We start from the raw sequence: 11,798 nt of genomic DNA, 5'->3' as shown, positions 1-11,798 counted from the left end.
CAGCAAACCCAAAGCCCTCCAAAGCCACCCCAACCTCCACGGTCACAGCAGGACAGGAGGGTGACAGACAAAGTTGCAGGGGAGGAGAGGGCACACGGGGGGCGGGGGGCGGACAGGCAGAGGTCGTGGAGAGGATCAAAGGAACCAGGTGTGAAAGAAAAAGTTGACTAGCTGGACTTAAAATCGGAGAACCTGCTCACCAGAGGGCAGTGCTGCCACTGGGGACAACCGGTAAAGGGGACACGAGGTCTCTGCTTCTCACAAGTGCCTGTGAGTCTGTAATTACCTCGAAATAGACTCAACTTAAAAACCAGTGCGTGGTGCATAAGAACTACTACGTAAGTGCTGTTTAAATTTTTTTCAATGACTATCCACAAAAATATCCTACAACATTAATTTAGAAGATATAATGGAAAAGAAAATCCCATTAACAATAGCAGCATGAAAATTAAATACCTATGAATCCACCTAATGAGAACTGTTCAAATGTTTAAAATCTACGTTTCAAACCTATAGAAAAAACCATTCCCAAAAGACACAAAAACAGGTTGCGACAAATGGAAAGATGGCTCTTGTTCTTGGTTAGGACATCGCCACATCCTCCAGATGTCAAATATCTTTAAATTAACTTATAAATTTAATGTAATCCCAATAAAAATGCAAGTAAGCTCTCTTCACGGAGCTAGGCCAAGGTCCACCCGGAGAACAACCCCTGCGGGGGGCGGGGGGGCCGCGCGCAGGGGACGGGGCCACGCCGGCTGCCCACAGTCAGTGCCCGGGGTTGGCACCCGGGGTCAGGCCCCAGAGCCGCCCAAGGAGCCCGCACTCCGAGGGGCACAGGCCGGGCAGGGCAGCCTGCAGAGACAATAAAGGTCCAGGCACGGACACAACTGTAAACAGAGAAGTGTCTTAAATCACTGCGGCTCAGAAGGATGTTCTCGTAAGTGGCAGAGGGACAACTGGATGGTCGCTGGGAAAAGATAACATGAGGTCCACGCCTCACTCGACAAACAAGATCGAACGGTAAAAGACGAAACTGTGCCAGGACTAGGAGGAAACATGGAGGCGTCGATCCCTCTTTCTAGAGACGGCTCAAAACCCGGATGCAGCAAAAGACAAGTCTGGTAAATCTGACTACGTTACAAAATGTTTTCAAGTTTACACGATGCTGTGAACTAACCATTTCTGTTCCCTCCAAATTCGCATATTGAAGCCCTGCCTCCCAAAGCAATGGTACCTGGAGGTGGGGCCCTAGGAGGCGATCGGGGTTCCTGAGGCCACCAGGTGGGGCCCCCGGTGGGATTAGTGACCTCATGGGAGGGGAAGACGGAGCTGGAGCTCTCCCGCACTCTCCAAGCACGCGTGCCGAGGACAGGCCACGTGAGGACACGGCCCAGGCGGGTCTGCAAGCCAGCAAGAGGGTCCTCACCGCCAACCAAAGCTGCCAGAGCCTGATCGTGGCCGGCCCGACCTCCAGGACTGTGAGAAACAAACAGCTGCTGTTCAAGTCACCTGGACATGGTACTTTGTTACCGCAGCCTGAGCTAAGATTCGCGGCCCAGAAATCAGGGGGATAAATGACAAATGACGAAACTGGGAGAAAATATCTGCAACATACAGCACAGATAAAGAGCAAACGCCCTCAACATACAAAAGAATTCTTAACGCGATGAGAATGCAGACTCTCTCGAAAGATGGCCAAACGCTTCCGAACGCGGGAAAACACGTTCGACTTCACTTACAATCAGAGAAATGCAAATTAAAACTACACTGTGCTGTCGCTTCCTACCCATCGGATCGGCAGGATTTGAAAGCTTGAGGTGCACGGCCAATGAGCCGGAGGGGCCGTGGTCCCCAGCACTTTAAAAGCACGCGTGTTCCAGGACCGCGCTCACGAGCACTGTGCTGACGACGCCAGAGCCGAGGTTCTCGCCCGGGAGGGGCGACCCAGACGCGGGAGGCGAGGCGCAGGGAGCCGGCCGGGCGGGCCGCGGATGGAGGGTCGGCGAGAACTCAAGCCCCGGGCCGCGTCTGCGCACAGGGGCGCGTGTGAGTGCGCGCGTCCTGTGCATGTACCTGTGTGTGTGCACACACGTGCACGCGTGCTTCCATGTGTAGAACTTCCATGACTCTGTCCACTGGAAGGAGCTCAGAAACACGCCCGGCACCCAGGCCTGGGTTCTGACGCCTTCTCCGCTTCAAGAACCGGGCTCATCGGAAACAAGCAAAGTCTGAGAAACCGCCATGGCCCAGAGGAGCCTGAGGAGATGTGACGACTGATGGAATGTGGCATCCCAGCCAGGGTCCCGGAACAGAAAAGGACACCAGGTAAGGAAATTCAAATAAAGTACAGACTTTGGTCAGCAACGATATATCAATATCGGTCCGTTAGTCATGGCAAACGCGCCACACTAATGACGTCGGTGACGGGGGAACATGGGGGTGGGGGTAGAGGTTGCTCTTTACCACCTTCGCAGATTTCGTGCAACTGTGAAATGCATCTTAAAGCAGAAGGCAGGGTGGGAAACCATGGCTCTGGCAGGCGTGGCTGATCCCACGGCCAGGACAGGGCAGGTCGAGAGGAGCCTGGAGCACCTTGTTACCCCAGAAAATAAGAAAACGCTCAAGAAAAACAAATACGGGGGAGGATGTCACACACACACATCCTGAAGCACCTCTGGCCAAATCTGGGACAATCCGAGCACCAAAATAAACAGAGTGTTCATTTTAAAATAGGGACCCGTTAGTCCACACCAATGGGGGCTGCATGGTTGAAGCAATCCGTCCATCCGGCCTCGGGAGAGAAGGGAGGGTCCTGGACGTCGCAGGCTGCCGCAGGGAGGGAATGCTAGAGTTGGAGGTCATCATTCACGGAGGCCAGCGCTGAGGGATATGCAGACGAGGAACAGATAAACGCGTGGCTTAAAGGGTCTCCCTCCAGGCAGCTTCTTAGTTTCAAGCAGAAAAGTACTCAGCAGTGCAGACACCACACAAAACCTGACCAGACGGTCAAAACCGAGCAGACAGAGGCAGGACGGGCGCCGCACGCCACCACGGCCTCGTGGTGCGAGACCCTCGCAAGGCACGACCCCACTCACAGCGCTCCGCCCGGGTACGCGTGACCCTCCAGCGGGAGACACCGTCAGCGAATCCGAAGTAAGAAGCGTTCTCTCTAAAACGTGTTTAGAAGGAGAGAGACTATACTATTAAAAAATAAAGGCAGAAACGACAAGAAAGGCTAAGGAGACATTCCAGACTAGAGGGGCCAGAGACAGGGGGCCGGATGCCCGTGTGGCCCCACCCTGGGTGCTGGACAGGACAGAGATGCTGGAAAGGACGTGCTGGACAGACGGGCAGGACGGGAACACGACGGGAGCTCACAGTGCTGACTCGAAGCTGGAGGACCGAGGCTGGTCACTGCGCCGCGGTCACATAAGGCAACATCTTTAATCCTGAGAAACCCACAGCGAGCATTTAGGGGTCAAGGGCCATGATGTCTGCGCTTTATTCTCCAAAGGTTTGGAAATGAATCTACACACGCAACACAGGAAAAGAGGGAGGAAACGGAGAAGTATGAATAAGGGAAGAGTGGCAGGTATGGACGATGAGTCTGGACCGCGAGGAGACCGGCGGTCTCTGCGTTTTGTCTGTAAGTCTGAAACGATCACCAGACAAAAAGGTTTTAAAGAAATAAAGTCCTGCCGTGCCATTTTTTTTTTTTAACAAGGAAATGGAAAGGCAAGCCACAGACTGTGAAAAATATTCACAACCCAAGTATCTGAGACAGGACTTATATCCAAAATATATTACAAGAAACTCCCATCCACACAATAATAAAAAGACAAACAACCCAAAACAATGGACCTGCCACTTCACAAAAAAATGGCCAACATACACACAAACAAGTACTCAACGCATGGTCATCAAGGAAACACAAATTAATGCACATTCACACCCTCCTAGAATGGCTAACGTTAAAATGACGGACAAACCCAAGAGCTGGGGAGGATGTGGGCGGTTGGGACTCCAACGACGCTGGTATAAATGCTCTGGGAAACGGGCACTTCTCAGAAGGTCGGCACACACGTACCCCTGACCCGGCAACTCTGCCCGGTGTGCACCCGAGAAATGAAAATATATGTGCACAGAAGACCTGCCCCGAACGTTGAGAGCAGCTGTATTCATTAACTGGAAAAGTCCGCCAACAGGAAAACGAAGAAACCAATTCACGTGACAGAAAATGCAGCAGTAAAAATGAATGGGCCACATGGATGAATATCCGGCCATCACGTCGAGTGAAAGAAATCCAGTCATAGAGCATCTTCTACACTACTCCACTCAGGTGACGTTCAGACAGGTGAACTCCATCCGTGGTTGCAGCAAGCCAAGGAATGGCCCCCAAAAATACCGATTGGGTCCTAGTCCCCACAACTTGTAAATATTACTCTATGAGGAAAAGGGACCTTTTCGGATGTGATGAAGGAGCCCGGGCAGGAAGGGTTGTCCTGGACGCTGGGCGGGACCCACGTGCAGTCGCGGTGTCTTTATGAGAAGGATGCAGAGGGAGATTAGGGACACACGCAGAGGGCAACGTGGAGACAGAGCAGAGAGACGTGAAGACGCTCCCCTAGAGGCTGGAGTGACACCGCCATGAGCCGAGGAGGCCGCCAGCAGAAGCTGGAGCAGGCAGGGAGGACCCGCCCACCGCCTCCGAGGGAGCGCAGCCTGCCGACACCTGGCTTCCCCCCCAGTGACACTGATTTCAGACTTCCGGCCATCGGAACTGTGAGAGCATACATTTCTGTCGTTTTTAGGCCATCAACTTTGTGATAATTTGTTAAACAGCCACAGAAAATTAATCAAGTTTCTAAAGAGAGAAACCAAACCAGAGATCACCAGGGGACGACAACTCCCAGAGCAGTGGCGAGGCTCTGCATCTCGACCGTGTGGCGGTGACACCGGCGACACGTTAATCAAACTCACGGAAGTCGGCGCTGATGCGCACAGGCCACCGTAGGTAAGCTTTACGTCCGGAACAAACGACCTGACCCCTCCTCGAGGAACTTATTCCTGGAAAGCAAGGATGGTTCCACATATGAGAACCGATCCACGTAATACGCCACATCAACAGGTGAAGGGAAAAGAACCACACGGTCTTCTCAACCGATGCAGAAAACGCATCCAGCAAAACTCGACACCCTTCCATGACAAAAACACTCGACGTACTAGGTCTAGAAGGAAAATGTCCCCACGTAAAAAAAGCCATATACGGAAACCCACAGCAAACTCCACACTCAGTGGAAGACTGAAAGCCCCGCTCTCAGTAAGCGAGCCGTATGCACCACGTCGGCTTCTCAAGGCGTTGGGGCAATAACTTTGCCGAGGACGTAAAGACTTCTACAGTGAAACCACACACGCGACTAAAAGAAATCAAAGGAGGCACAAATAGAGGGGAACACCTCCCACGTTTGTGAGCCGGAACACCTGGTATTGTTAAAATGTCAATGTTACCCAAAGCGGCCTACAGATTCAGTGCAGTCCTATCAAAATCCCAGTGATGTTCACTGCAGAAATAGGGAAACCCATCCTAGAAGTCACATGGAATTTCAAGGGCCAGGAACAGCCAAACAATCTCAAAAAAGAACAAAACTGGAGATACCACACTTCCTGATTTCAAGACTTACTACAAAGCCACAGTCATCAGAATAGCACGGTACTGGCAGAAGGAGATTTATAGACCAATGGATTAGAACAAGGAGCCCAGAAATAAACCCTCAAATGGACAGTCAAACGGTTTTTGACAAGAGTGTCAAGACCATTCCATGGGGAAAAGAGAGACTTTTCAACAAATGGGGCTGGGGAGACTCGACACCCGCCTGCAAGACGGTGAAGCTGGCCCTTACCTATCACCATACATAGGAGCTAACTCCAAATGGACCAAGAACCTAAACGTAAGGCCTGGAACAGTAACACTGGTTAAAAAAAAAAAAAAAAAAACAGGATAAAAGCTTCACGACACTGGATTTGGCAATCTAACAAAAGAAAAAACTTAGACTTTGTGAAAATCTTTAAATTCTGTGCAAGATACTACGACAAAGTAAACAGGGAGGCGGGTCTTTCGCTACATGACTCCCCCCAAAAAGGGCTGTTCTGACCGCTGGCCGTCCCCGGGGAACCTGCACTCATTTTGACATGAAAATGCAGCTCAAGCCGATCTAGTTATTTTTACAGTTGCCTTCACTCCATGTCGCCCTCCTGGGTTCTAGGGAGGTTCTGCTTAGCGACTTTACCCAACAGAAACCGTGTGGAACCCACTGGCACAGCTCACAGCATTTCCACATGGGCCACCTGTTGTGGGCGCCCTGTCCCCACGTACTCAAACTTTTGGAAAGGAAGGACGACTTCCTTCGGCTCTTGCCACTCGCCCTGGCGAACTGAAAGACGCAAACCGTTGCAACGGACCGAAAACAAGGGGTGTGTCCTCTCAAGACGTCCAACGACTACCAAAATACGCGGGGCCCGGACACTTCCCTCGGCCTCCAGTGACCGGGTACATACGGGCTCACTCCTGGCCCGAAGGTTGCTCGCGATCTAGATCAACCACGTAAAGACGAAGAGTCCATAAGCTTCGGCCCCCACCCAGCCTGGTTCACCGAGACGGAAGGCAGCACCGCCCCCTCGAGAACAGGCCACGCTGCCCCAGCTCGCGGAGGAACACCCCGTTCAGAAATCATTTTCCAAAGAAAGAACATTTTTTTGCCTTGTCTACTGCTGATAAAATAAAATGTTTAAGAAATGCACACCTGGGCTAACTGGATAGTTGAAGATATTGAATTTATTTTGGTTCCTGAGGCGTGAGCAGCGTCCTGCAGTGACGTGTGTTACATCCCTGTCTTTTGGAGACAGACAGTGCGCCACGCTCAGTGAGCTGAGTGGACGGACGTCCAGGGTTTGCTCTGAAGCATGTGGGGGTTGGGGGACAAGGAGCCGAACCGGGCCCGGCCATGAGCCAGTAACCTCTGAGGCTGGCGAACAGTCCACCGGGCTCCTCATACGCTTCTTTACCTCTATACTGGAAATGTTCCGCCACGAAAAAGTTTTTAAAAACGAATGTTCATGCCAAAATGTTTACAGTAATCATAACGGATGCAATTATGACCAGAATCTGCTTCGAAATAACCAAAATGCTCACGCCTGAGGAAGAAAATAAATTCCTCAATATATCTTCAATATCCAGTCAGCCCAGGGGACAGGGACACAGTACAGACAAAACGGGACTGTCCACGAGGTCACATGGGGCACATCTCTCAGGTCTGCTTTCGTTTATCTTGGAATTTCCGTCACATAAAGGTTTTTGAAAAGGAAAGCAAAGGGAGGAGGAACTTTGCAGTCCAAACGCGATGAAGGGTGATGCTCCGTGAGCGTGGGGAGGTGACCCGTCCCTCCCAGGGCCGAGCCCTGGCCTTGCAGGACGCCCCGTGGGCCGCGTCCCCACTGGCACACAGACACGAGAGCCCACGCCGGCACCACCATTGCTGTTTGCTCCCCATCATCTCGACCAGTTTGCGACGGGGATGCCTGACTCACTCACCCGCTGATGCTTGACGCCTCTCCTGTTCCACGCGGCAAAGCAGCTTGGTGGAAAATCACTTCACGTGCTGTAACATTTCCTTTCCAGATTACACCGAAGGAAGTAACTTGGTGACAGTAAATGGAACCCAATACTATGTTAAGATAAACCTCCACATCACAAAGAATTGATGAGCTATGCCACAGCCACACTCCAAAAGCTCTGTGAAGCAGCAACCACCTCGAAACCGCCCGCCACCAGTGAAGCGTTTCAGTCAAGTGTTAAAAAATAATAAGGTGTCACCTAAGACATGTCAGTTTCAGCACAGACTTTATAATCGCGAGAGGAATATAATTAACATTCTGGAAGGGGCGTCATCGAAGTGGGAATAAGGAGCGGAGAGCTATGCGGCGCCCCGGCTGAGCCCAGCCGAGCCCATGCCCTCCCCCGCCCCCAGGCTCACGTCGCAGCCCCAGAAGCCCACCCCTCCTGGTGAAGGCGCCCCCAGCCCAGAGTGCCCGCCCCACGCAGCAGGTGCGTTTAGCTGAAATTTCCGGTGACAAGGAAAGAAAAGCAGCACCGCTAGGACGACTGTGACCGTGCGTGCAGCGCAGGCGCAGTCACACCGCCTGCCCCGGTCTGTCCGCCTGACCCGACTCCGCCAGAGCGGCGTGTGGCGTGGACGCTGGGAGGTCCGCTCGCTCCCAGCGCAGACGGGAAACCACCACGGCCTCTCTGCCCGGCCCCGGCCCTCGGCCCAGGCTCACCCAAGGCCGCTCCCAGCCCTCTGCCCCTCCCCCAGCCGCACGGCGACGCTGGCGGGTCAGCCCCCACGGACCGTGTCTTGTGGGCCTTCTTTCAATTTCCAACTGACTTGTTAAATCGATATTTGCTTTTTCAAACATAAATCTTAAGGACAGCACGATCTGGGTTTTCCAAAGAATCTTCATCAGTGATGTCTATACGTTGTATTTCTTCCAAACGAATCCTATAAATCCTCTTACGTATGACACAGGCACATACGAAGCTCATTACGAGAAACCGCTCAGGACTTGTGCGGGTTCAAGCCTTACTACACTTAATGTCATGTGAAAAAGGCATTCAAATGGCCTCGTTTTTCAAAGTAATTCTAAGTTTGGTAACTACGAATGAATGCTGTCCCGATGCACGCCTACTGACACACTTATTTCCGTCAGCCAGCAGAACGTGCTGTTACCATGACGATGGAAAACTGTTATGACACAGCTGTCACTAGATGTTATCTAGGCTCACGTTCCGGGCTCGTCGTCCGCACCGCTGCTGTAACTGCACTCCTTTTAATAAAAAAACGTTAACAGCAACTAAGTTTTATCCGTCGCCAGGTGGGACCTGAATCGACACGGGCTCTTACGTTGCCGTCGGCTCCCGGGGGGCTGTTAAACACGTACTCCAGCTGAAAGACAATGGCGAACGCGGGGTGCTGGACCATCTCGGGGAGCCGGAGGCGGCTTCTCAAAACCAGAGCCTGGTTTCCAGAGCTGGACAAGAACACAAGCAGGGGCGCGTGTCAGGCGGTGGCTCCCACTGCCCTGCACCCGCCTCCACCACCGTCACCCGGGGCGCTGGCACAGCGAGTCCCCTCCCCGCCCCCACGGACCCCGCCACTGAGCTCTTCTGAATCTGGCCCCAAGGTAATTCCCCAAACCAGAACCATTTTTCAGTTGCCACAATCAATGCTCTTTCCAAACAGCCAGAGCTTGTGTCAGCCAGGAGGACAGAATGACACGGCTAGGTCGACAGCCGGGTCTCCCGGGAGGCCCCACCCCCGGGGCTGGCCCCTGCCCGCATCACGCATGGCACCCCTCGGACGTTGTCTCTGGTTCTGTTCCGGGAAGAAGGGGCTGCGCGGAGCAACACGATTCTCCATCGTGTGACAAGCTGATCATAGGGCACATCTGGAGGGCGGCACGCCAGGGTTCCCACAGACCCTAAGCTGGAAGCGCCCGTAATGCTAACTCCAAAACTGCCACGGCACATAAACAGGACTTCTCCAACCTCACAGCTCTGAGGTCTGCTCCTAACGGGTGCAGCTCAGCCAGGGACCCCGGGAAAGACTCCAGGCGGGGGGTGCACGCCGCACGTGCAAGGACTTCGCTTGGGCCCCTGATTAGGTGCCACTCACGTCTCCTAATCCCACGCAGGCCGGGGCTCGGGCCCTGGGAGAATACCTGGCCTTCGAAGAGGAGACGACGTTCCTGCTGAAGCTGGCGGAGCGGGCCAAGGCCACCTCCCCCTCGGGTACCAGCACCACGACCTGCGGCCGCTGCACGAAGCACAGACCGCTGTGCACGCCCACGCTCAGGCGCCGCTCCAGGACCTCCAGGGCGCCGCCGTCCAGCGGGCTGCCGCCCTGCAAGAAGCACACGGGGGACAGAATCAGGTCCTAGGCAGAGACGCAGGGAGCTCACGGGCGCAGTGCCCCGTCAGGGGCGAGCAGAGAGGACAGGCTGTGACGGACCTTAGAGGGCGCTCAGTGAAAGCGAGTCCCAGCAAATGGCAGACAAATCCGCCAGTCAGACTGGCCGGCCTTAGTGCTTTTTCTAGGTATCAGGGGTTTTCCCACAAAGCACGATCTTCTCTGAGCAACACACCCCTCAGATGCCTGATCGCCAGGGTCTTGCCCTAGATCTCCAAGGCGGAGCGACAATTCTCAAGACGCAGCAAACTAGCAGCCCGGGCTCCTCCCACAGGGCCCGGGCTCCTCCCACAGGGACCTCGGCCTCTGCCCTGCGCAGGGCTCAGACTGGAGCCCTGGGGCAGACCAGGCACAGGGAGGAGGGAGCATATTCAGGCAGTAAGTCATAAACCAATAAAAATGGAATCTGCCCCAAAGTGATCACTGGATATTAAAGTGTTTCATCTTTAAAAATGTACGCGCACTCTAACGAATGAGCGAGGATATTCCTCCAGGCTATTATTGTTTATTAAATTATTTGATCACTGCAAAACGATCCATGAATTTTCGAGTTTTCTTCATTGCCCATTAATCAAGCCGAAAGGATCTAAATTCGGCCAATTAGTCTTTGAGTAATGAAAATAAAACGGTGGAGGTGACTATCTGCCAGCTGGATTGGAAAATACAAAGACAGTAAAAATACATCATAAAGTGATTTTTATGAGAATGCGTAAAATTCAACAACGACATTCTTAAAACATCGCTGCCCTCATTTAATCCACTCTGAGCAATACGGAAACAGCAGGAACCACCCCAGGAAAATGTATGTTGTCATTTCAAGCCCCTTTGTGTTTCTGTTCCCTGTGAGACCACGTGATGCGGAACTGCATTTTCGAGAATGGGTAAAGATCAAAAACATTCCATCTCATTCGTGTGCGTGTGCGTGTGTGTGTGTGTGTGTGTGTGTGTATGTGTGTAATTAATAATTTGCTGACTGCACATACTAGGATGGGTACCAACTGACTGAATCAATCTCACAGCAAACGACTGTTAAAGACCTACTATGCGCCCTGCACTGTTTTATGCATGTTAGACATCCTCCTGCTGCAAATACTCCCAGAGGGACCGACGATGCACCTGTAACCGGGTGGGGAGGCCAGGTGCTCTGGGAAAGGGCCGAGTCCCTGGAGACTCAGCAGCCTGACGTGCCGGGGAGGGGCCCTGGCAGGAGGGGGGAGGGCGCTGCCCGGGTGCCACAGTCAGGGCGAGCAGGACTGCACTGAGACCCGAAGCCTCAGAGGGCCCTGCACGGATCCGGACAGAGAACAGACAGGAGAGTCAGCCACGTATTGGAAGGCCCCCAGTGGGGACGAGGCGCCGTCACGTCCTTTCACAGAAAACTGCCTCGACGGGGTAGAATGATTGAGATTCCTAGCAGTCTCCTCGGGATGAGCCAAAAAGCCTCAAAATGTCCTTCGTAAATGCAGATTATTTCATGGATTTCCCTGTACTTGTTCGGTGACTTAATTTGCTTTTAAATGAGGACTTGTAAGCTGTATCAAAATTAATGTTAATTAATGTCTCAAGATAACAGCACCTTTGTCACCAACAAAGTTAAGACGACAGGCTAGAGCATCCCTCTTTAGCCTTCTGGGAGGGAAAAGACAGGGCCATGTCACCAGAGCTGGACTGCCCACCTCAGGGGCGCCAGAGGCTCTGCTCTGCCGTGGGCATCCCCACTGTTCGGATTAAGTTCCAGGACGTGAGACAGTACCTCCCGGAAGTGATCGCTAA

At 53.0% G+C, this 11,798-nt stretch overlaps 1 protein-coding gene across 1 annotated transcript in view; it reads right to left on the bottom strand.

The window, feature by feature from the left end:
• The window catches only part of NPHP4 (nephrocystin 4), a 183,633-nt gene that overhangs the window by 142,073 nt on the left and 29,762 nt on the right, over nucleotides 1–11,798 (bottom strand). The window contains exons 8-10 of the mRNA XM_023535625.1: nucleotides 11,779–11,794; nucleotides 9,778–9,959; nucleotides 8,961–9,087 (exon numbers count right to left, since the gene is read on the bottom strand). Coding sequence (XP_023391393.1) covers nucleotides 8,961–9,087; nucleotides 9,778–9,959; nucleotides 11,779–11,794 — 325 coding nt within the window. The remainder of the gene's footprint in view (nucleotides 1–8,960; nucleotides 9,088–9,777; nucleotides 9,960–11,778; nucleotides 11,795–11,798) is intronic.

The sequence above is a fragment of the Pteropus vampyrus genome, unplaced genomic scaffold (assembly GCF_000151845.1).
Source record: "Pteropus vampyrus isolate Shadow unplaced genomic scaffold, Pvam_2.0 Scaffold142, whole genome shotgun sequence".
Taxonomy (NCBI): domain Eukaryota; kingdom Metazoa; phylum Chordata; class Mammalia; order Chiroptera; family Pteropodidae; genus Pteropus; species Pteropus vampyrus.
The sequence above is the reverse complement of the archived record's forward strand: the minus strand, read 5'-3'. Positions and strand labels throughout refer to the sequence as shown.